General features: G+C 37.5%; 2 protein-coding genes, 1 long non-coding RNA gene and 2 pseudogenes across 3 annotated transcripts; 2 read left to right on the forward strand and 3 right to left on the reverse strand.

Moving 5' to 3' along the window:
- Positions 1-482: 482 nt before the first annotated feature.
- On the reverse strand, positions 483-2,218 carry LOC147292797 (UDP-glycosyltransferase 92A1 pseudogene; annotated as a pseudogene).
- A 2,651-nt stretch (positions 2,219-4,869) lies between these two features.
- On the reverse strand, positions 4,870-5,853 carry LOC147292798 (uncharacterized). The gene is made up of 3 exons (XR_015120838.1): positions 5,805-5,853; positions 5,558-5,664; positions 4,870-5,087 (listed from the first exon to the last, which is right to left on the reverse strand). It is a non-coding gene; the product is annotated as an uncharacterized LOC147292798 (long non-coding RNA).
- Positions 5,854-14,897: 9,044 nt separating this feature from the next.
- LOC147292799 (uncharacterized) lies at positions 14,898-15,505 on the forward strand. The gene has a single exon (XM_086233867.1). The coding sequence runs from the start codon at positions 14,938-14,940 to the stop codon at positions 15,346-15,348; it is 411 nt and encodes a 136-aa protein (XP_086089993.1). The 5' UTR covers positions 14,898-14,937; the 3' UTR covers positions 15,349-15,505.
- Positions 15,506-18,267: 2,762 nt separating this feature from the next.
- On the forward strand, positions 18,268-21,133 carry LOC147292800 (nicotinate-nucleotide pyrophosphorylase [carboxylating], chloroplastic-like). Its single transcript, XM_086234285.1, has 5 exons — positions 18,268-18,387; positions 18,941-19,024; positions 20,095-20,119; positions 20,512-20,577; positions 21,005-21,133. Exons 2-5 carry the CDS (start codon positions 18,944-18,946, stop codon positions 21,073-21,075), a joined length of 243 nt encoding a protein of 80 aa, XP_086090411.1. The 5' UTR covers positions 18,268-18,387; positions 18,941-18,943; the 3' UTR covers positions 21,076-21,133.
- A 2,421-nt stretch (positions 21,134-23,554) lies between these two features.
- LOC147292801 (uncharacterized) lies at positions 23,555-24,383 on the reverse strand (annotated as a pseudogene).
- Positions 24,384-26,584: the final 2,201 nt, after the last annotated feature.

Genomic DNA, 26,584 nt, shown 5'->3' on the forward strand with positions numbered 1-26,584 from the left:
ACATGTGTTCAGAAACTGGGAGAAGGCTCAATCTGTATGAAGAGGTCTTTCAAAAATTTTGGGGATCAAGTATGGGGAGGTCTTTTCATCACTATTCCTTTGCAAAACTCATTTTCCATACCTTTAATTGATTGGTTGAGGTCCAATCTCAATTACAATGCTAAAACCTGTTCTAAGCTTAACAAGCCAAGACCTACCAAATGGATCTTCAAGTAGTACACTCCCCTTACCCATATGACATTCAGCCACAGCTATTTAATTCCTTCGGAATCATCTGCAGCTTGGAACATCGTTGATATCACAGGAAACAATTCATAACGTCAAGTAAGATAGCTTGGAAATTGACCGAAGACGAAAAGCGCAAAACATATTCATTCTAGAAGTATTTCGCACTCCAGCCTTAAACTTGAGTCACATATTTTTTTGTTATTAAAAAGATATTCTAAGATATCATTATATTTACCATTTTCCCATCACAACAGGTAAAAGGTCTAGAAAAACATATATTGTTGGCTTATTACTCACCATGCGATATTTTAAATGCTAGCTTCTTAAAAATTTCCATAAAACATTGAATCTAGTTTGACAAAACTAGATTAGAAGTCTTTATTAGATTGAATATTCTAGTTTGACAAAACATTGGATCTTGTTTGTCATTATTGTATCTTGGTACTTCTTGTTTGTCTGTTTGACAAAATAGAAGCAACAAAATCATCCATAGCCTTAACAGAAGACCCCTTCTCTTCAGCATCCTCTCTAATCGAAGCCCTTATCTTGTCCTTAATCTCAGCTGCTCTTTTTTTCATCTCTCCTCCTTTGCCACTTTCATCCAGCACCAAATCCATCACTCTCTTCACCTCCTTCCCAGAAATAACACTTTGCACTCCCTTTGTCAACTCCACACCTACACCCATCTCCTCCACCAGCATCTTCGAATTGTAGGCCTGCTCGGCCCCCAATGGCCAGCCGATAATGGGCACCCCCTGGCTCAAGCTCTCCATAACTGAGTTCCACCCACAATGACTCACAAACACCCTCGTGGCCTTGTGCGCCAAAATCTCCAACTGGGGTGCCCAGTTGTGCACCACCAGCCCCTGTTTGCTCTCCCTCATTCGGTCTTCGAACCCTTTTGGCAGCCACTCTGCTCTGAACTCGCTCTTCAAGTCGAACCCAACTGGAGGCCTTATGACCCAAACAAAGGCTTTCTCACTTTCTTCCAACCCAATTGCCAATTCCATCAATTGGCAAGCACTGATTGTGTTCTGAGAACCAAACGATATGTAAATCACCGAATCTGAACGGTGCAAATCCAGCCATTCGAGGCATTTCTCAGCAGACACCCCCAGTTCTTTTCCTGCTCGTTGCCTCGAAACACTGAAACCCGAATTGGGTGATGAGTTCTTGAGCGCATCTTGAGGAAGAAGAGGCCCAGTGCACCAAACAGTAAGCTTCAAGTAACTTCTCAAGATTTCCAACCCTAAAGGCTCGAATTCCTCAACGGTATAACACAACCAACCAAAAGATTTCGTAGAGAGTGAAATCTGGTGCTGGAAAAACCTCGACCAAACATCTGTACCATCTGCAGCTCGTATTAACGGATGCAGCTCAGACAGCTCAAAACGACACCGTTCCGGAAACCCGGGAACCGTGAACTCGTCGGAAGTCGTAGAACGGTGTGGGAGGTGAAGCCAAATGGACACATAGGCCGCAATGCCGTAAGCACCGGCCGTGGAGAAGCAAACATTGACTGTTCCTAAGCTGTTTGCGAGATTGGTAGCCCACCCGAAGAATATATCGGAGATGATGCAGATAGGAGGCCGGCCTTCGGCTTCGATGATATCGGAGATGAGGCGGCGAGAAGGAGCTTCGAGACTTGTGGATGAAGTGAGGAGATGGACTATTTTGCTGAGAGGGAGGTTCTCGGTGTTCTCTGTGTTTGGGGGGAGGCCGTGGTCTGTGCTGCAGAAGGAGAGCTCGGCCAAGCGAATGTTTGGGGTTGAGGAGGAGTTGATGGTGGAGCGGAGGTATTGGATGTTGAGGGGGGTGGAGGCGATGGTTATGGTGAAGAAGGGTTTGCGCTGTTGGATTTGCTTTGCGAGTGCTAGGAATGGGATGAGATGGCCTTGAGCCATGAATGGCAGCATCACAATGTGCTCATGGTGATCATGGTGATCAGGGTGGTCATCTTCAAATCTCATATCTCTGATTTTGGTTTTTAGGGTTTGGCTGGAGTTTTCTCTGTGGCTGTAATGGGTTTTAGGGGTGAGGAAGAGAGAATATAAAGGAATGTGTGTATATGTGATATGATTTGGGAAGTTATTGAGTAAGAATTAAAACGATATCTTGCCAGTTGCTACTGAGATGTTCATGAGCGATGACTGAATGGAATAGCAGCATCCTCGTCACTTCAAATGCATCATCGATTACGTCATATATTTATTTTTACCTTTTTGGAATTTTGTTGCTTTGGATTTAGACGAAAATTGTAACTGACAACTGTTATTTGTAAACACTAACTTGGCTAGGCTATTATAGAGTAGATACCTCCACTACTACAAAACAGGTCTTTCTTGCGAACAGTACTAGCTGATTATCTCTGTCCGCCGGCAATGCTCAAATAATCCTGGCGGATCCATTAGTCCGTCAGAAATTCTATGACATGGCGGATTAAACCCTCAGGAACAAATTTCCTGACGGATTAAACCGACATGAATGCTTAAGCGGGAAAATTCCCATTTCGGAAAAGTCCAGCTAGCGGTCAAACTCAATCATGTCTAATTAGGTCGCCAGCTCATGTATTTATTTTATTTTATTTTTATTTAATTCTGGCGGTCCAAACCACCAGAATATGTTATGAGTCTCATGACCTAAATGAATAAGTGATAGATTTTGACAGAGTTCATAGATTTATTGACTTTTGAAAAAGTCTATAAAACTCCATGAAGTTTAATGATAGACTTTTACACTTTTTATAGAATTAGAGGATAAACTTTTATGGACTTTCATAGAATTTATGTTGAATCTCATAGAGTTTGATGGACTTTGTAAATTTTATTTTATTTTTTCAAAAATTAATTAAAGAAAGACATAATAAGATATCTAAAAGCATCAATGTCAACGTACTCCATAGTCATAGACCAAGTGCATGATTTATTGGCTACTCTGGTCTTCTCAATTCAAAGACAGTGAAGCATTAGTTGAACTCTATGTTATGGGTGAAGTGTAAGATACTTTGAGGTGATTTTCAAGTAAATGAAATTGTCAAATTTTAAATAGTAATCGTAAACATTCATAGAAACAATAAAATTTTAAAAAAACCATAGCAAAGTTGTGAGGCCATTTATTTGATCTCCTTGATTGCCATCATTGTCATTGTGTTCGACATCTCTTCACATATCAGTAACTATATCAGCTCGCCATTCATTAACATTCTCCTGTTGTTGCTCTTGAGTTTGAAAAATTGATTCAAAATTATCTTCTTCATTGACTGGTAATGAACCAAATGATGAAGATTCAACATCTTGTTCAACAGGAAATTCATCGGAACGACACTCCTTTCGAAGAAAGTTGTGTAGTCCTGCACAAGCCAACACTAACTCTTTTTGTGTTATGTATGGTAATGGAGGTGCTGACTTGAAAATTGTGAAACGCGATTTAAATATACCAAATATCCTATCGATTACATTCCTCAATGAAGCATGACGAAGATTGAATAACTCAACCGCCTTTTCATGGTCGTGACCTTCTCCAACAAAATCTTGGAGATGATATCAGACGCCTCGAAATGGGGCTAGGAATTGGCGTCGGTTTGGGAATCCACAATCGACTAAGAAATATTTGCCTAATAATGAAATACATATTCAATTAGTATTTAATATACGGTCTAATGTTAACTAGACAAAAAAAAAAACATAAATAAATGAATACATACATTGTGGCACTTTAAGTCTGTTCCTCCTTGATAAAGCATGACTTAACACTTTTGAATCATGGGCTGAAGCCTCCCACCCATAAAGCACATATATGAATTCCAGATCAAAGTTACAAGCTGCTAATACATTTTGTGATATTTTACCGTGACGATTATGATAGCTGCTTACATCGAGTCATGTTACCGTTGCTAGGATATGTGTGCCATCAATAACTCCGATGGAATCCTGAAATAAACTCAATAATCTATATCTTAAGATATATAATATATATTATATAATAATAATAGAGTGTTCATCACTTACCGTAAAGTAACGATAAAACCTGGTACTTTCCCTAATTTTAGCTGACATTGTGGGTTCTGTTTAGCCATCATCTTTGGTGCTATTGTGTTCAAGGCCTTCAAAACTCGGTTGAAGTTTTGGTTAATAGTAAAATGTGATCGAGCAACTATCTTGCGAATTAGACAATATCAAGAATTTTTGCCCGACAATGAGTAAAAAAGTTGCAAATATTTCTTCAATACAAATAAATCTTGTGTCGTGTAAATGTATGTTTTCTCTTATAATAGTACATAACTTTCGAAACACTTTTGGATACATCCTATACACCTGTCAAAAAATTTCAGGGTCTTCATTCAATACTTTGTGTATATATATGTATCCACTTGAACTAACTGATCGTCGAATTAGTGGACGTTCAATATGCTCATCATGTAAGATAACCATAAACTCTTTTTGCACTTAAACTATTGTTTGTATTGCCATCAATAAATTCTTAATTTTTTCATAAAATTCTTGATCCTCCATTTCCTGTTCTTCTACTTCTATATCTTCATGCATGCCCAATTGAGACATTTTCTATAGAGAGCCACCTAGAAAAAAAATTCAAAAGCAAGTCATAACCATAGTTGTAACACCCCGATCCTAAGGCCCAGAAATACAGTGAAACTTTGTCCTTTAAACCTCTTTTCAAAGAATGAGCCATGCACTTAACATAATAAATAAATACATTTGATAAATCAGAGTGTGAGCCCAAAAACATGTATGTAAAAATCACTGTATAAAATCAGTTAAATCAAAACATAGTAGGTCCCACTGCCTCAACTTCTCCTCACTGTCTCCTCAGCCTGCTTAACCTGCAAAACATTAACCACACTGCACCATATCCATGGTACACCGGGTCATTCAAACAAATAACCCGGTAAGCTCACTAGAGCTCGTATGAGTGAAATGACTTAAACAATACTCCTCAATATAATCCTTCAATTTCTATGCTGAAAATAATCCACAATAAAACCCATAAATATTCAATCACACAATAATTTCATCACCAATCATCCATGCATCAAAATAAATCATAAATCCTCGAATTCACATCTTAAATCCATTAATAAATAATAATCCTCATTCTGGCAAATCAATTGCCTAAACGTCAGCTATTAACCTCAATCTCGAATCATTCACATCCTAACTTATAACCTCAATGCATAATCCATTCACCAATTCCATCCTCAAGATTCAAGCCTAGACTTACCAAGTCCTAGTCAAATCAAGTCCTAGCAATCAAATACACACAAGCACACAAGCACCCAAAGCAACGAAATAGACTATCTAATTTCACTCACTGTTTAACCACGTAAAATGACAAAAATGCCCATCTTGGCTCCTTTGCTCGGATCTCAATTCCGGCAGCATAACGGCATCGGGAATGAGATTTCCCGAGCCCGTGTACCTGTTAAGACCAGACAATCAATAAATACAATTCAGAAACACAATTGGGCCACTGAACGACCGAAACGGGCGGCCGCCACCACACACGGTGGCTGCCCCACCCCAAACAACACACAAATCCACACCAAAACAACGACGGACCTTGAAAAGACTCCAGGAGTTTCCGAAAAGGCACAACGACCGAGAAAAACCACCAAAATCACCGCCACACAAGGCAGAGCTACAGTGGCCGCGGCTGCAAAATAGGGAAATCAAAATCGAATCACAAGTGGGTCAAACTAAGTACATGGACACGAAGGAGACATCGAGAGGAGCCAAAACGATACCTGGGTCGACGGCCAATTCTCGCCGGAAATGGCCGAAACTGGCCGGAGAAGCCGTCGGCCTTGGGACTTCGATTCGCCGTCGTGGGAAGTTGTCGAAGCTAGGGAAGAGTACGGGGAGGCTCGCCGAGACGAGAGGGAGAGGATCCAAGTGGTGGGAAGTCGCGGCGTCGCCGGAAAATCGAGATCGCCGGCGAGGAGGAGCTCAGCTGTTCTGCGTCGTGTCTTCGTCGTGGGTGATCGGCCGGAGAAACGGAGGCCACTGGGAGAGAGAGAAGAGGGAGGCGAGTAGCATGGGCCAAACACCCAGCCCTGCCGCCGCCGGACGCGCCGCCACGCGCCGGTGGCAGGAACGGCGAGGGTGAGGGGCGAGAGAGAGACTGACGCGCGGGGGAGAGAGAGAAAGACAGAAATGAGGAGAGAGAGAGGAAATCTGACTTTTTGGGTTTTAAAAACCACTTTCGTAAAAATTACAAGTGTGCCACTCGCTTCACATGTCCGTATCTTTCAAACCGTAACTCCGATTGACGCGTGCCGCGTGTCTACGAACTCGTGAGTTCGAGACCTACCTAACGAGTCCAAAGTCAAAATCAAAAGCCCATTCAATTTAAAAGTCAACTTTTGAGTCAAGCCCAATTTAAAACAAAAATTAAAAAATTAAACCAGACCTTTTAAATTTCCAAATAAATCCCCAAAATCCTTAAAATAAATTCGCAAAATATTTAAAATAACTCCTTGAAAAATACGGGGTCTTACAATCTACCCCCCTTAAAAAAAATTTCGTCCTCGAAATTCCCAAGGAAAGTAAAAGCATAACAACCTCACACAAACATAAGCAATCACAAGCAACAACCAATCACAGTTCAAAGAAACTCTTTTAAGTTAAAAGAACCTGAGAATAACACAAGCAAAACGAAAAGTAAAATACGAAGACGAATCGAAACCTTCACTTGAGAACTGTAGGTAACGAGCTTGTCGTGTTCCATCCGCATCCGTTTTCCAAGATCTTCGAGTGCATCCAACTTGATCTTCGATTCTTTTGAGTAGCTTGCCTCAATCCTCGATGACTCTAAATTCTCCTTCTTCAGAACTTTCCTCTTCATGTGCGAGTCGCTCAACCACTTCTGAAGCGTTGCCACTTGAGATCGCAAAACAGTAACCGCTGAGTTCTAGCAAACAAACAACAGCCAAGTCCTACCTAGCTACTACCTCGAAAACCCTACTTACTCGGCGAACTAACTCTTCAACCAACTAAGAAGTACTACTCCACTAATTCTCTTGAACCTTTGGTCTCTAACTAATAATCTTACTCCATCTTTCCAACTTTTCTAAATTCAAACCTCTTACTAAGTCTCCAACTTCCAACTTTCCTGAACTTGCTGAGGAGCAGAGAGGCGATTGCAGTGCAGGGGACATTTCTCAAAACTTTCTCAAACATTTTCATGGCTCAAATAAAATACATTTCTGAAATCACTTGAAAACCATTTTCTTTTTCAAACTGGCTTTCACAAACATTTCCTGAACTGATTTTCTCAAACTGATTTCTCAACTGATTTTCTCAAACTGGTTTCTCAAACACTTTCTCAACTGATTTCCTCAAACTTTCTGTAACATCACCATTCCTCACCCGGGCAGTATGGGATCACTCACTTCTCCTCACCTGGTAGCTCGCCACTGCCTCGCGCAGCCGCCCACTCAGGGTCTTGGTCCCTGGGTCTTGCAATCCACACACTTCCGGCCGGGTCTAGCTCTGATACCATTTTGTAACACCCCGATCCTAAGGCCCAGAAATACAGTGAAACTTTGTCCTTTAAACCTCTTTTCAAAGAATGAGCCATGCACTTAACATAATAAATAAATACATTTGATAAATCAGAGTGTGAGCCCAAAAACATGTATGTAAAAATCACTGTATAAAATCAGTTAAATCAAAACATAGTAGGTCCCACTGCCTCAACTTCTCCTCACTGTCTCCTCAGCCTGCTTAACCTGCAAAACATTAACCACACTGCACCATATCCATGGTACACCGGGTCATTCAAACAAATAACCCGGTAAGCTCACTAGAGCTCGTATGAGTGAAAGGACTTAAACAATACTCCTCAATATAATCCTTCAATTTCTATGCTGAAAATAATCCACAATAAAACCCATAAATATTCAATCACACAATAATTTCATCACCAATCATCCATGCATCAAAATAAATCATAAATCCTCGAATTCACATCTTAAATCCATTAATAAATAATAATCCTCATTCTGGCAAATCAATTGCCTAAACGTCAGCTATTAACCTCAATCTCGAATCATTCACATCCTAACTTATAACCTCAATGCATAATCCATTCACCAATTCCATCCTCAAGATTCAAGCCTAGACTTACCAAGTCCTAGTCAAATCAAGTCCTAGCAATCAAATACACACAAGCACACAAGCACCCAAAGCAACGAAATAGACTATCTAATTTCACTCACTGTTTAACCACGTAAAATGACAAAAATGCCCATCTTGGTTCCTTTGCTCGGATCTCAATTCCGGCAGCATAACGGCATCGGGAATGAGATTTCCCGAGCCCGTGTACCTGTTAAGACCAGACAATCAATAAATACAATTCAGAAACACAATTGGGCCACTGAACGACCGAAACGGGCGGCCGCCACCACACACGGTGGCTGCCCCACCCCAAACAACACACAAATCCACACCAAAACAACGACGGACCTTGAAAAGACTCCAGGAGTTTCCGAAAAGGCACAACGACCGAGAAAAACCACCAAAATCACCGCCACACAAGGCAGAGCTACAGTGGCCGCGGCTGCAAAATAGGGAAATCAAAATCGAATCACAAGTGGGTCAAACTAAGTACATGGACACGAAGGAGACATCGAGAGGAGCCAAAACGATACCTGGGTCGACGGCCAATTCTCGCCGGAAATGGCCGAAACTGGCCGGAGAAGCCGTCGGCCTTGGGACTTCGATTCGCCGTCGTGGGAAGTTGTCGAAGCTAGGGAAGAGTACGGGGAGGCTCGCCGAGACGAGAGGGAGAGGATCCAAGTGGTGGGAAGTCGCGGCGTCGCCGGAAAATCGAGATCGCCGGCGAGGAGGAGCTCAGCTGTTCTGCGTCGTGTCTTCGTCGTGGGTGATCGGCCGGAGAAACGGAGGCCACTGGGAGAGAGAGAAGAGGGAGGCGAGTAGCATGGGCCAAACACCCAGCCCTGCAGCCGCCGGACGCGCCGCCACGCGCCGGTGGCAGGAACGGCGAGGGTGAGGGGCGAGAGAGAGACTGACGCGCGGGGGAGAGAGAGAAAGACAGAAATGAGGAGAGAGAGAGGAAATCTGACTTTTTGGGTTTTAAAAACCACTTTCGTAAAAATTACAAGTGTGCCACTCGCTTCACATGTCCGTATCTTTCAAACCGTAACTCCGATTGACGCGTGCCGCGTGTCTACGAACTCGTGAGTTCGAGACCTACCTAACGAGTCCAAAGTCAAAATCAAAAGCCCATTCAATTTAAAAGTCAACTTTTGAGTCAAGCCCAATTTAAAACAAAAATTAAAAAATTAAACCAGACCTTTTAAATTTCCAAATAAATCCCCAAAATCCTTAAAATAAATTCGCAAAATATTTAAAATAACTCCTTGAAAAATACGGGGTCTTACAATAGTAATCTACAATCACGTGAAATCCAATTAAATAAGTTGCAATCCACAAATATATATAATATATAGTTTAATATTCTGCAATTTTTAGGACAAACCAAATTATCTAACCAAACAAAAAAGCAAACCAACTTATCCAACCAGAAAAAACACAAACCAAAGTATTCAAATGCAAGAAAAATAAGACATATGCCTAATTAATATCAAAGTCTAATATCATGTCTCAAATAAAAAACACTCATTGCATTTGGAATAAAATCCATTGAAGGCGCCTTTTTGGTGACAGAATCGTCCCCAGATTTCACCCTGAAACTTGAAGTGATCATGTAGGGTCCAATACCAAGGAAAATTCTACCGAAATTTTGGCAGAACCTCCCCTGAAATTGGATTAACTCATACTTATGAAACATGTAGAAAACACTTCAATATCCAACAGCCACCTCTTTCACAACCAAAAGGGTCTCAGACTCATCAAAATACAATCTAGTCAGAGAATCCAAGTACAGTTATCAGAGCCACTATTACATCAAGTGTTACATTAAACCTAATAGAAATAAATAGGTGGAAATGCCGCCTACAATGTCTGAGGAATGGAAGTGGAAAATATGCCTCGACATATATAGCTCGACCTCCACCACCACTACTACCTAGGGGGAAAAAAAACAAGACAGAGATAAAATGTGAGAGAAACTCAGTGAGTGGACATAAAATGGTTTTATAACCTAAAACCTTTCATAAATTTAATTTTTTTTAAAAAATCATTCTTTCTCAAAAAAATTTGACTTTGAAATCCTCCAGTTTTAAAACCTTTTTGAAAAATCTTTTGGAAAATATCAAAAGGCCACTCAATGTAATGATTTAAATAAACCAAGTATGCTCTAGATTTCAAAAACCTTCATAAGATATGCTAGCCAGGAATATCAATTAAAATCATTAAGTAAAATAGCAAATAAACAAAATAATCTAGTTTCTCAACAATTTAAAAACTCACCTTCGCAAAATCTCAGATAAATGAAACAACTCACACCACACTCGTACTCGGAAACCATAGGCAAATAATCTAGCCACATCACGTGCAGAGAAATCTCGAAACACGAACAGGCTCGTAATGTAGCCACTTCCCGAGCAGGCTCATGATCTAGCCACTTCCCAAACAGGTTCATTTGGTTATACGTGCACTCAGAGTGGCCCCCAAAGGGGAGGCATCCCGACACACGGCCCAAAGCCTATATGTGTACCGAGATGGGTCCCAAAGACTTATCCAATCTGATAATCTGGGAGGTTAACGAAGTGGGTGGTTTGAAAACCAAAAGCAACTCGCAACACATTTAAACCAAAGGCTTATTTGCACATTTGCCCCCTAATTTTTAGGTTTTTTCTCACTTTGCCCCCTCACATTTATTTATCTCATATAATCCCCTGAACTTTTATGTCGTTTTCCACATTGCCCGATTCTGTCTACTCCGTCAACACCACCGTTAGAAATGCTGACGTGGAAGGGTAATTTTGTCATTTCACCAGTAAAATATATTTAAAACAATATTTAAATTAACAAAATAATTAAACTTTAAATTAAAATTAAATTTTTAAAATTAAATTAAATTTTTAAAAATAAGACCAAACCCCTTTTTCCCCACTCTCTCCCCACCCATTGCGCATGCCGGCCATCCCACCCTTCCCACACTCTGCCCATTCCGGCCACCCCACCCTCTCCACCCACTGCACATGCCGACCACCTCCTCCATTCTTTTTCCCTCTCTATCTCTCTCTCTCTCTCTCCCCCACCCAGCCCCAACTCCTCCCTGCCCAGCCAAGACCCGTACCACCCAGCCCCAGACCCGCCCCGCCCTGCCCCATCTTGGCCCAGCCCCACCCAACCCCTCCCCCGCCCTGCACAGCCTTACCTTGCCCTGATCCGTCGCATGCAACCAGCCCAGCCCCGCCCTCGCTTTGCCCCGATTCGCCCCACACAGCCTAGCCCAAGCTCGGCCTAGCTCCTCCTCGACCAGCCCCAGCTCGGCCCAACCCCTCCCCCTCGCCCGCCTTCACCCAGTACCTCCCATCGTCCCACACCCCCTCCCCCGCCCCTCCCCTAGCCTCACCTCAAACCCACCATCGCACAATCCAAACCAAAGATTTATTTTTTTTAAGGGGAAAGGAAGAAATAAAGGGGGAAAATGTGAGTCATTGCCAACGTGGCCATTTGGGGCCCACAAAATACAGAAATGACACTCATGTGGCACTCAGAGGGCTGAAATGACGATATTACCCACGCCACATCATCCTTTTTGACGGAGGTCAAGACGGAGTGGACGAAATAGGGTTATGTGGGACATGGACTTAAAGTTCAGGTGGTTATTTGACAAAAATAAAAATTAGGGGGCAAAGTGAGAAAAAACCTATAAGTCATGGGTAAATGTGCAAATAAGCCTAAACCAAATCCCAAATTCTTTCATTCTTCTTCCAAAACTCTCCTTCACAAATGCAAATTCATCAAAATATGCATTTTCTCAAAGCACAACATCCCACAACCAAGTATAAGTAATCATTGAGATAAAAATAGGAGATATAATCAATCTTTCTATAAACCAAGTCGAAATTAAAGCACGCCATTTCAAATCAAGGTACTTTCAATATGAATTCACGTATAAAAGCATGTTGAAATATTTCTTGATGGCATAATTTATAAAATCCAAAATAAGGGTGATCAAACTAACATTAATGATTATTTGAGAAAACTTCAGATTTAAAACTCAAGGAAGATTCAACTTAAATCAATGAGATTGAAAACCACATAGAAAACATAGATCAATTAAAATCAAGGTCCACTCACAGTGAGAATCTTAGTTTTGATCCTCCTCCGGATCGTCACGTGCCACAGTCGTCTCGCTTATAAGATAAAACAATAAAACATAATGTAAGTCTCGGCTAAACGACATTTAAAGTGCGTGTGTGAAACCTAGACGTTTCCGCTCAATATTTTTCTATATTTTAACGATAAACCCAAATTAAATCCTTCTCAGCTCAAACCATCACCAATTCACCCAACCATCCTCCATAATTTCCAACATATTCTAGGTGGAGTCCAACTCTATCGGAAATTCGTTCGAAGCTAGCTAATTTGACATCCGAAAGTATCCAATTACTGGAGAATTTGGGGTTTTATCACTTCCCAGCAACTTCAACCCTTCTAAACTCAAAATTCAACTAATTATAAACTTCCTTTCATAATATTTAAAGAATTTTACTGCTGGGTGGTCAGAACCACCACCATCACCGCCCAAAGTGGTAGTGTCGAGTCTACACGTCACCAAAACTCCAAATTTCATCAAATTTCTAATTCTAATAATCAATTAAATGTTCCTAGGGGTGTGAATTGTCCAAAAGTACCTCAGAATTCCCCTTAAATTTGAATTCCCAAGAGAACCCGAATTGGGTTCCAAATCCCTAAAGTTCAAGTTTTAAATACTCCAAATAAAATCAACCAACTCATAGGGACATGAAAGCCTATAAGTAGACCAGAACAACCCACCTAAAATCGAGGTGATTGGCGCTGAAATTTGGCCGGAATCAGGCAAGCAAAGGGTCGGCAGAGAGAGAGATGAGAAGAGCGGGGAGAGAGAGTGAGGGGCTGGGGTTGGGCTGGGTTCGGAGGGACGCAGGGGGAGGGCGGCGGTCAGGGCTGGGTTTGCGCTGGGGACCTGGGGTTTCGGGGAGAGAGATAGTGAGTCAGAGAGAGAAATTGAGCGGCAGGGAGAGAGATAGAGAGAGTGGGGCATAGAGAGGAGAGGGGCGGTCGGTGGGGTAGGTCGACGACGGGGTAAGTTGGGTCGGCGGGAGGGAGGGAGGGGGTTGTGGCTGGGTTGGGGTCTCAGAGGGAGGTAAGGAGGGAAGGGTGGCTGGGTTTTTTTTTTTTTTCTTTGTTTTTTTTTTTTTTCGTTTTTTTTAATAATTATTTCATTTTTTATTATTTTTTTGTCCATGTGACATTTTTTTAAGCCACGTCATTGTGCCACGTAGGCAATTAACGGCCTAACAAACGAAAAAGTTGACGGAGGTACCTAAGTGTCAAAAAATGGTAGTTGAGATACGTCTATGCAACTTTTTTTTATAGAGGTACCCAAATGAAAAACGGTGTAACCTGAGCTATCTACGTATAATTTGCTCTAAATTTAATTATGCTATTTATTGAAAATGATATGTCAAACTAATTTTATTTTATTTTTCGGTAAAAGTCAAACTAATTTTATTGTAAAGAGTCTAAAGACTTAATTGATGATTGTGCGAATAATGATTTTCAAATGAAAATTTGTAATGCGGTTGTTGGGTAGTCTAGTTGGAAGAGCCGAAGAATTACCCACACCTAAGTTCGATTCTCCACCCCCAATTCAAAAAAAATATATATATATTTGTAACTAACAGCTTAACTCTCACAAGTATTAACTATTACAAGAGCTCCATTTTTACAAGTATTCACCTAAGACATTAGGAAAAATCATTAATACCATAGGAATTATACTTTGGTATATAAATTAAGATAATTCATAATGTGATAATAAATAATCTTAGGGGAGCCTATCAAAGCTGGCCATAAAGCCACACTTCAAGGAGAGTCATAGGTGATTGAAAATCAAGTTTTCATTTAGATTTTACATTGGCACATTTCCTTGGGGAAATAGAAAAGGAAAAAGGAAAAATACAAAATAGAGATGGCCCATCTACACTTTTATGTAGAGTATAAAGTACATTTAGAGATTCATTGTTAGTTGTTACCCTAGCACAAAAATTATTTTGGGTCACCACTATTTGTTTGTATGTACAGAAGAGTCTTATTCAAGTCAGAATTGGAGCATTACACCATTGTAAAAATTGGATTTACTAATCAATTCAAGCATAGGAATAAAAGATTAGCATTATAGTATTATAATTATACCATTGATTGGATTTATGAATCAATTAAAATATAAGAATACCTGATCAAACATATTAATTATTCAATTATTGGAAGATTAGCCTTTGCCTGGTCAGACAGATAATATTGACCAAATACACAACAAAAAACTCACTGATTCTCATTCCCGGAAGTAACTCCAAGACCAAGCCCCTTCATGATGCCACACCCATTTCGACATTTTGACTTCAAACCCAATTCTTCTCCTATATAAACCCCTTTACTTCCTCTCTTCACACCACCTCTCTCAAACTCATCCTCTCTTTCAAGCTATTATTTCAAAGGCATCCTTCTTCACAAGCATCCTTCTTTCTTCGCAGACTAGAGACTAATTAATATGGAGATTGTTCCGAGCACATACTACAACAACTTGAAGAGGTACTGGAGGAGGAGAAAGTACCAAAGGCTGAGTGTTGACAACAAGAAGAAGCTGAGGGTCACAAGGCTTGGAGGAGGGCCTAATGGGACTAGTCCTCCACGGTTCTGGAAGATTAGAACCATGAGAAAGCTGAAGCTGAGATTTCTTACCCCAATAAAGCTTTTGACAAAGTTCCATGAAGCTTATGTTGACATGATGATTCGGGTGGCGGGTAACGTTGGCAGTGTTGGAAGGTTTACAGGGAAGAAGGTGGCAAAAGCACAAGATCAGATGTCCATAGCTTCTTCGGGCGGTCAGGAAGTTGACAGCAGATTGGTTTTGGAGATATACAAGAGGTTGGCAGCTTCTCGCCAATTAGCTGCCTATTGACTTCAACCAACCTCTTCTTCAAATTAATGTGTGATGCTTTCATTTTCAGTACTCTGTTTCATATTTACTTCATTTTTTTTCCCCTTTGTTTCTTCGTTTCTCTCATGCATGTTGTAACTAAGAATTCAGTTTGGAATTGTAAAAATTTTGTAACCATGGGATCATTCAAGTAAAGTGATTGAAATTTTCACTACTACAAAATAGTAAATAGACATCGGTCAATAGACAACGATTTTTATTTTGTCCGTTATCTTAATTTACCACACAACGTTTTTTTGTAAACCGTTATATGAAGTGATAATATGCCATGGTTTTTGTTCTTATGATTTTCCTAATTTATTAAACACAATAGTTTTAGGCAAAACCGTTGTGTTGGTTGAGTTAAAAAAAATTTGGCAATTTTGCGGGTCTTTGTATTTTGGTAAAACACGCTAGCATTAATGAAAAAAGTTATCGCACCTTAACTCCCATTTTGGTCAAAGCCCCTCTGACTTCTCCATCTCCTTCTTCCTTGCTCTTTAACCCAAATTATTCGATCTCCATCTTCCCAACCCTCTAACTTAGACAAAAGTCCCTCGATCCCAAGCTCCCAGCCAGATCCCTCTCAGAGTCTCACTAATTCCTCCGTTTCTCTGTCTCTCGTTCTCACTTCTCAGTCTATCCATTTATTTCCTCTGAGGTGTATCTCCTCCCCTTCGTGAAGCCCTAGCTGCGATTTCTGCAGGTTCTTCTTCCAAGACAGAACATTCCTTCTCCTTCCCTCTCTATGTCGCTCTCTCTCTCTCTCTCTCGCTCTCTTTCAATCTCTCCGGCTGCGTTTGTACGCGATCTTTCTCTCTCCGAGCCTTTTCGCTCGCAAATCAATCGGTCTGGAGACAAACAGGAAGAGAAAAAGCTTGGACTGATGTCGTCTTCCTCCAATCTGCCGCCAACCGCCACCAATCGAGCATCTTTCTCTAATCTGCTCGTGTTCATAGGTAAGTCTATTATCAATCTTCCTCTAATCTCTCTCTCTCTCTCTCTCTCTCTCTCTCTCTCTCTCTCTCTCTCTTACTGCCACGTCCATGGGTAAGCCCATTCTTTGATTTTAGGGTTAGTGGGTTTTGGGGAAAATTGTGTGCTGTAGATTTTAGAGAGGCTTAACTCTGCTACATTGTTTGGGGTTTGAGGTAGCCAGTTTAACTCTTTGATTGGACAAATGGGTATCTGGAATTTTAATGGGTGGATGATTTATCTTAATTTCTGAATACATAAATTTCAGTTTTTGTGTTTGTGCAATCTATGGTTGTTGTGGGATTGATGGATTATTATATTTTATGCTTGTTTGAGGTTTTTAAGTTTTGTGTGGCTGTTGAAAAATTAGTGTAAAGTAAAAATTAATTGGCTACTGTAAAATTAATGCAAAGCAAAAAGTAATTCATTTATGAAAAATTAATATAAAGTAGAAATTTTGTGGGAGCTGAATGTTGTTATGACAAGTTTTGGATATGAGATATGAGGTACTCTTTTAGGATCAAGTCTGGAAATTAACTTGTTTAATGAGTGAGGGTTGAGGGGATTTATCAGTCTAATGGGGTTTGGGTCTATGACATTCATTGTGACTTGTGGGATTTATCACTATGGAGTATTTCTTGGATTAGATTCCAAAAGGGTTCCTAATAGGGCTGCAGGCAGTCAATTTGCATTTGCAGAGGCTTTGGCTAAAGCTTGAACTGAATACAAGAATCCCAGGTCCTAATTCAAACGATGGTTCTTTTTGTTTCCTTCTGCTGCTAGATGTTCTTATAAATTTAATGTGTTTAGATTTGATTGAGATTTGTGAACAATACTTTTTGTCACTATCACCAATTCATTTGTTGAGATTGAAGATTGAGAAGATTACCATTGAGTTGGAAGAAACTGCTGCCACAATTTACTTGAATTGATTTTATTCTTGATTTGCTGTGATCGATTGATTTTTTTCTTTTAGATATCAATCCTCATTGTCATAAGATATGCCTACTCTGTCAATAATCCAAAGACTATGAGGGTGTGGAAAGCTCCTGTATAGATTAAACAACAACTTTAATCTGATTGTAACTCTTTTTAATTTTTTTTTTCAATAAAAATATTTTTCAATTTAAAAATAAAACCAAGTTTGGAAACTGCCGTATAATCCATATTTCGGGGGACAAATAAACAAAGATGCCTTGTTTAGAATACATCAAAGAAAAATCTTTTAATTTTCTTTTCTCATCAACATATATTGTTCTCATTTTAGTTATGCAATGAATCATTATAAAGATGACCATTAATGTAACTGTACCTGCATTGCATGTAAGGGCCTAGAGACATTTCGTGTAAGATGAAAACCAAGAGGTTAATTTACAATATGTACAGAGACTGATCATTATGATTTGGTAATATATATTGTATAATTTTTTATTTTTTTGCTAAGAATAGTGTATAGATTAAGAGTCCCCCATTTTTTATAATTGTCAATGTTGATAGTCTATTATTTGGGGTTTAGTCTTTAATTATTTCAAAATCTTATTTTGTTAGTAATTAACATAATTTTTCCTTTTTAACTAGAAAAACATGTTAAGTTGCAATTTAGTGAGGCACCAAACACTATGTATTGCTGTGATGGAGTTTCTTTTTGGAGAAATAATTGTTAATAAATCTTTTTGTGCAGCAGAAGACATCAATTCTCTTAACTTTTTTTTTTCTTTAGTCACTCATTTTGCAATCATTATTTGGAGATCTTAAATTTGAGAATTCACAACCTCATGCTTATAAGTATGGAGACAATTCTTTAGCCAAGGTTTTGCTTATATGTATTGGTAGTTTATTTTGAGTTGGAGCCTAGCATCCATACAAATTTTTCTTCCGTCTAACTACATACTAAATCAGATTCTTTGTTTTATTAATTGATCAGAGTGTCATTTTTATGTAAACTTCTCTTTTTGTGGCCATCCACCCTCAAAAGCAGACCTTGAAGCTCTCGAGAGGCAATGTGGGAGCATTCCTTTGAAGTTCTATAATGTGGAGTAGGGGTGGGTGAGTTTCTTTTCCTTTGACAAGGTGGAGCTTCCTGTCCTACCTTAACATCCGGATTTTATGTTGTATTGTACTTGTACTATAGGATTAAATGCTAACAGAAACAAGTTCTGTATTGTAATTGTCTTTAATTTTCATTGAACTTGTTTCAAATGCACAACTTTCTGAACATGGGTGACAACGCTTCATGCCATGCTCTTAATTTTATCTAATATCAGTGACGTAAATTTGAAAACCCAAGTAGGGGGAGTCAATCCACCAAATTAATGATTCCCTGAATAAGACACAATTAATATTTCTTGCGTGGTAATAAATTCCATTATCTGCTATGCTAAGCATGTCTGTTGTGTTTGGTTGTGTATTGATTGAGTAGAAACTATATATGTGCTCTCACTCTCTCTCTCTCTGATTCTCTGAAACTATGCAAAGCTGTAAAATAATTAAGAGGAGAGATTAATAACTTGAGTCATGCTATGCCTATTAAATATGTATTATTATAATATGTTTGCTGGATGTGTAAAGGGAGAGCTTTCATTATTTGTGTTGCCTGCAGGCAATGGCAGATCTTGCAAGCCCTGAATGTATTTTAAAGACAAGAAAAACTGCCCCAGGTTTACGTTTGGTGGATAAGTGGGCGGTATATATCTTTTCCTTGCTTCTACTACACACCAACACACACATACACACACACGCATGTTCTTTCCAGTTGTATATTAATTTTGCAACCTTTAAGATTTGTATCAATACACTATAAATCCTGTTAAATAGATCTATTTGCGGAGGTGGAAATGTTTTACAATTCATCATATGGTTCACTATCATGCTTCTATCCTGATTAAAACATCCCTAGTTACTGCTAAGTTTTTACAAACATTCTTGGAGTTGATTTGTCCTGCATTTATGTTGCAATCTGTTACAGAATGCTTAGCTCTTTCTGTCTCTGATTGTCCTGCATCATATGCCCTTCCAAATACAGTGATGATTATTAAGAAAAAAATACTTGTACTCTAAAACTTATTTTATTACTTGACAGATTATGACAATTGGATGGATTAATGAAAAACAAGGAGTAGCTGTGTTTTCTCTTTACTGTATTTTTCTCTAGCTTTACTCTAATAGTATGTCCTATAATGTCTTGGGGTGAATATAGAGGTGCACCCTGGGGTGACCTATATATTGTCCCTTGTTTGGATGCTGCCTTGTCGAATCTGACTTTTCAATGCAGTTTTTTTGTGGGGAAAAATAATGGGTTGTTTTATCTACCTTGGAAAGTACATTAGTCATTTGAATGTCTTCCAAATATATTTTATATATATATATTTTATCAGTTAGTGAATCTTGTGTATGAAATTGAAGCTTGGCCAAATTGGAAAAAATATTCTATTAGTTAATTAAATATAAAGTAGATATGGGCCAACACAGTTCGTTTGTTTGGTTTTGATTTCCTGCACAATATCTAGATATGCTAATATGGAGGGATAATGTGAATTGATATAACATGTGTTGATTTAGCTAGCTCAAGCACTTGTTTTGATTTAGCTAGCTCAAGTACTTGACTTTTGGGATATGATTTAAAAATCAATGATAAGAAACTTACTCATATGTATATGTGAAATATGTACCTCAATTAAAATGTCTTCAATTAATTGTTGATAACAGGTTTGACTGTGGCATGTTTATGGTTAAATATGCTAACTTTTATAGCAGGGGCTTGGGGCTCTGTTTCAACCAGGTAAGGCGCATATGCTTATGTTGCTTTGGCACTTGCAAGTTTATAGTATTTTGTCTCTCAAGTTAAAGAACCTTGGTAGGCTAGTATTCATTTTTATTTGCCTGGACCTGCATTCAAAACATTGACAATAGCAAATTGCAAGTATGTTGTTCCTCTTCTATAACATAATTCTTGGCAGAAAATATTTGGCCTTGTTTCCTTCTGTTTTCTTGGTTTTACCTCTCCTAATAAATAATTGATCAGTAGTATTATGTTATTAAATGAAATAGTCTTGGACCTGGTTAGATTTCTAGGAAGAACTTGCATAATGAATCATTCCTCTCTGAGACTTTGAGTTAACACATGTAGCTGTCAACTCGTACTATTCAACTTTGTGTTTCTTGTCCTTGCAGGAACACATGCCATATTTTCGATTGATGGAAATGGTGTCAGTACTGCAGACTTGATAAGAAACAGAGGTTTGTTCCTTTTAGTAAATTTGACAATCTGGTTGGACTAAACAATGCCTTTACTTCAGTTTGCCATATTTAATTTTTTATGAATATATAGTGGAAAGTAGATTAGAGAAGGTCCTTGTGTTGGAACTAAAGGCTTCTAGGCTCTGAAGGTCCTTGTGTTGGAACTTAAAGATTACTACAAGGCTTATATTTGTGTTCACCCAACCATTAAAGATTACTACAAGGCTTATATCAAGATAAGCTGCTAAATCTTTATCCTTGTCAATTTAAATTTAAATGACTCATATTCATGCAGCCATGAGTTTCAACATCTCCTAAGTGACATATGATTTATTTTATAATGAAATTTTCAATGATGTGTCTTATTTTCACAGACTTTGATTTTTCTTTAATTAATATATAAGTCCATTTGCCCATTTTTCTGTAGGGATTCAAAGACGGAAGGAGCTCAAAATGCTTTGGTTGTCGGCCCATCTGCACCAAAGGCACAATGAGTAGTCTCTTGCTCTCTCGGTCTATTTTTCTCTTATTATCTTCATGGAAGGTTTTTGGGGGCAGCAATGGTTTCTTATGTTTTTACTTTATCTATGTTGTATATATATTGACTTGGTCATTAGGGGCAACAAGACATTTTATCTTGTGAGGGAGGAATAATATACATGTATTTCTTTGATACATTATGACTTTGTAAATTGAAAAGATTGATAATATTATTGATTACTTTTTATCTAGATGTTACCAAAAAAACTCATCTTAGGTTGTACATGTTCATAATTGCATTGTGGTAATATATCAAAGACAATTGAGAGCTTCTAAAAACAGATGTAAACATGCACATAATACAACAATTTATTGTTCCAAAACGTGGTCTTAACCTTTAACATACAATGGTTCAATGTCAGAAACCATTGTCTAATCTATAAGCATACCACACAAACTTTACAAAACCGTTGTATGATGTGCCTTCTTGCAACAGTTTTCAATCCAAAACTGATGTATCAAACACGTATATACATCAAAACAAACTTGAAATGAGTATCTCACACAACGGTTATATGTCTAAAATCCGATGTTCTTAATGAATTAAGACAACGGTTTCTTCTCATAACCGTAGTATGAAAGACCTATAGACATGGCAGTACACCTATTTTCAATAACCTAAACAACGGTTATTATCAATAAACCGTTGTCTTCATGGCTATTTCACCTCGTGGTTATACTTAAAACAGTTGTAAAATACATGCTTTAGGGTATAGAAACCGTTGTCTCTCCTATTAGTACACAACGGTCTTTAAATAAAAATCGATGTCTAGATAAGTACACAACAACGGTATCTCCTAAATCATTAGTTTTTGAGGGTGTATATACAACGGTTTTAAATTAAAACCATTGTGTTAATGTTTACAAGACAACGGATATTACCCGTTGTCTATTGGTACCCCAATAGACGTCGGTCGATTAGACGACGGTATTTTGGTAACTTACACAACGGATTTTATCCGTTGTGTATTACGTTTTTTATAGTAGTGTTTCTTATCTCTTTTTTATGTTTTCGGAATTTATGCTAGGCGATAAATTTTGGTATTAAAGTCGATAATACAGATATTTACTTTGATATTTATATATATATAAGGTAATACTATTATACTAATATATCTATTCAATCTCTTATATTTTATTCTTTTAGCTATTTATGGACTTAGGGATTCAATTTTTATGCAATAGATGTGGTATTTCTAATTTACTTTTAAATGTTTGTAAAATTAAATGAGAATTAATATTTGATCATCCAAATTGTTCAGGAAACTCACGGAAAACTCGTGTAATTTGTTTATGTGAGATTGCTTTTAAGCTCAATCTCAATTATTAGAAGTGCAAGTTTGGAAACCAAGTAAGCTCTAAATTTAAATATTATATTCTAGTTGCATATTGCTAGAAAAATAGGTTGCTATTGTGTGATTTTGTTTGTAAAATATCCTTACATGTCATGTTTATAATATATTACCAAAATGTTCGAGTTTATAATGTTGGATCATCCACAATTTCTGAAACGAAGAAAAAATATTATTTTTTATTTTAAGAAGACAAACGACCCTTCTTCATCTGCACCAATTTGTGATTCTGAGTCTCAAAGTGAAGGAATTGAGACTCAAAGAGTCTAGTTATATTCAAATATTGAGATTACTACTAGTGCTCTTGAACGTGATCTACGATGATGTCAAGCAATATGGAAATATCCTATTAATAAATATGATAAGGTTCGAAGAGCCTATAATGAACTTAGGACTATGTTCTCTCTGACTAGGTGTATCTTTTATGTTTATTAATTAAATTTTATTGTACCGTCGAGGTTTTTTTTTAGCCCCCACAAATTCTAATTCCTGGATCCGTCCCTGTCCATTGTCAATTGGTTTTGGGATGAATGCCTAAATTTCTTAATAGTATCAGAGCATGTTCACCCACGTGTGTTAAGCCCAATGGCCACACGTGCTTCACGTCACCCAATAAGAGTATGAATTGTCCACGTATTTGGCCTTAGTGACGCCACACATTCAGGGGCATATGAGAATGTGGAGTGTTATCGCACATTGGAAAAGTATAACTTTGTATAGTGGCTTATAAGGGAGACTACTTCTTCTATTGCCAATTGGTTTTAAGATGAATGTATTTCTTCAATTATGATCTTTGCAGCTGGAGTTGATTTGTTCCTGACTGAAGGGGTAATTTTGTGTGGATACTCAATCTACCTCCAAAAGTCCAAGTCTTTTGTTATGGCTCCTTGGTCTGGATAAGCTTATCACTAATGGAAATCGTGCAAACAGGGTATGACAAATGGTGTGGAGTGTAGTTTCTATGGAGCGCCTCCTCTGGAAAATGCTTTACATGTGCAGTGGCGGCTCAATGAAAAGTGAGGCCTAAGGCGAAACTACAAAGAGGCCTTCCAAATATATTATTCAAAAATATTTTTTAAAAAAATTTATTGAAAAATCAATCTTCTTGCTTTTTGAGATGCAAAATTAGTGATTAAATTTTTATATTCCAGTTGTTTTACCAAATTTTTTTCAATAGATAACATAGCTAACCCATTTAATCTTTCTTGTGACATAGTTGACCGTAAATAAGTTTTTATTAGTTTTAATTTTGAAAAACTTCGTTCTGCAGAAGCAACAGTTACAGGTATTGTCAATAATATTCTATATGCAATCCAAACATTTGAAAAAGAATCAAACCTCGCAATAAAATTGAGTAGTTCAATTGGAGTTTTTGTTTCTGTTGGTAACATTTCTCTTAAAACATTTAATTCTTGAAGAAGATCTAATCCATCAATATCAGAAGTGTTGCCATCTTTTAAAAACTCTTCAAGATGAAGACACTTACTTTTCAAATCATCATTGACTAATGACTTTAAAATTTCAAATCATATAAGAAACCAAAACTTGTTCATATGTTTGAAATTGTTCAAACCTACTTTGAAGTGAAGAAATAGCATGATCTATTATATATAAAAAATACTCAACTCTAAAAGACTCCTCAGTTGATTGAGTTGTTTCATCATTTACATTCTCATCAAATTGTTTTTTTCTATAAACCTTACGTTTTTCACGAAAAATAGGATCTATTTCCATTTCAAGTGCAATCTCTTTAGCTGAAATCAAAGCAGATTCAAATCCATTTTCCCTATACTTTTCAAAGAAAGAAATCAAACCTTTTAATTGGTGTATGGCAACATCAATATGCATGTCTTTGGATTGCAATTTTTTACTAACAGAGTTAATAGCAAATAATATGTCATACCAAATAATCATGCCCAATAAAAATTCAAAGTTTTCAATCTCATATGTTGATAATGTTTCGGCTTCACTTTTTGATATGGGATCTAAGTCACTAAGCTTTGCTACTTGGAGTAAAGCATATCTAATTTGTGGAGCTTGGTATCTTATTGCTTTGACACTTGCTATACGACTTTCCCAACGTGTTTGTGACAATGCTTTAACAGTTAAACTAGTTACATTATCTTCAAAAAATTTCCACCGCTTAGGTGAAGAAGAAAATAATTTATACACACGTTGTAACACTCCAAAAAATGTTTTAGCTTTAGAACAAGAATTGGCTATGTCACAAAGTACAAGATTAAGACTATGACAACCACATGGAGTGTAAAATGCTCGATCTTGGATTTATTTCTAACAATCTTTTTTGTACTCCTCGATTTTTCCCTTTCATGTTAGATCCATTATCATATCCTTGTCCTCTTATGTCATTAATATTAAGTTCAAGATTTGTTATTTCACTTATAAGTTCATCAAAAAGTCCTTTTCCTGATGTATCATCTACTTTTAAAAATCCTAAAAAGAATTCTTCTATAGTTATTGGACTTTTTGAAAGATCCACAAAACGTAATATAAGAGACATTTGTTCATGATGACTTATATCTGGTGTGCAATCAAGTATAACTGAAAAATATTTTGCCTCTTTAACTTTTTTAAGAATTTCAATTTTAATTGCACATGCTAACATATCTATCAATTCATTTTGTATGTTATGACCAAGATAATGATTATGAACATCACCATTTTTTATACGTTCAAGATGTTCTTCCATTGTTGGATCAAATTCTGCAATTGTTTCGATAAAGCTTAAAAAAATTCCATTATTTTCTTGATATATCTTCTCATTTTTTCCACGAAATGCCAAATTGTTTTTAGCAAGATTTTTTACAACTGCAATAATTTTTAATAATACTTTTTTCCAATGCTCTTTCTCTTTGTTAATGTGTTCTTGTAATTTTTTCTCTATTGTTTTATTTTTTTCCAATCTTAATTCTAAATCAATCCAACTACCCATATTAGTCACATGTTCAATACTTGCTTCATGACTTCTTAGCTTTTCACTAAGATTTTTCCAATCTTTACATCCTTCATTAGCCAATTGACTTCTACTAGTCTTTGAATTAAATAGCTTACAACAAAAACAATATACTCTATCAAACTCTTTTGAATAAACTAGCCATGTTCTTTCACGTTCTTCTCCATTTGGTAATTTTCGATTGTAATGTCTTGTAGAGAAATGTCTAGAGTTTTCATCGTTAGGAAAATTGAATTCAAAGTCTTGAATGGGACCTCTTTCCACTAATAAATTTCTTATGTTTGTATCGATGTTTTTCCATTGGCAAGGATCATAAATATTTGTTACATCTTCATTTGGTTCTTGACTTGGTTCTTGGCCTAGTTGTTGGCTTGGTTCTTGGTGTGGTTCTTGGTTTTGTTCTTGGCTTGGTTCTTGGTTGTGTTCTTGAATTGGTTCTTGATTTGGTTCTTGACTTAGTCCTTGATTTGGGTATTGGCTTGGTTCTTTATTGTTAATAACAAACTTATCAAGAGCTCCTTTTTGAGATTGAATTAGTTTTTCTATTCTTTTTTTCTTCTTAAGTTTTTCATACCCTGATTCAAATTTTCTGCTAGACATATTTGATATTTATACTGATAATTAAACAACAAAGTAACAAACAAAAACTAATGAGATACAAGAACAATAAAACCTTGCTCAACTGCAATTTCCACAAGTAAATGGCTCTGCAATTTCAACAAGTAAAAGGCTCTGCAATTTTGAAGAAAAAAATCTTGATTAGTATAAAAAATCATATCATTGCACATTTAAACACCAATTTTGAACAACCAAAAATCGAATGACAAATATCAAAAATTAGCAAAAACTTACCAGTTATCCAATGAGGCAATGAGTCTTGACTATTGAGTTTGAACTGTGAAGATTGAGAGTTGAGACTATTTGTAACGCCCCGAACCTCGGGCCCAAAAATGCACTGAAACTTTGTCCTTTAAACCTCTTTCAAAGAATGAGCCATGCACTTAATATAATAAATAAATACATTAAATAAATCAGAGTGTGAGCCCAAAACATTTATGTAAAATTTACTGTATGAAATCAGTTAAATCAAATTAAAATAGGTCCCACTGCCTCGTCTTCTCCTCACTGCCTCCTCAGCCTG

The sequence above is a fragment of the Dryas octopetala genome, chromosome 2 (genome assembly GCF_963921425.1).
Source record: "Dryas octopetala chromosome 2, drDryOcto1.1, whole genome shotgun sequence".
NCBI lineage: Eukaryota > Viridiplantae > Streptophyta > Magnoliopsida > Rosales > Rosaceae > Dryas > Dryas octopetala.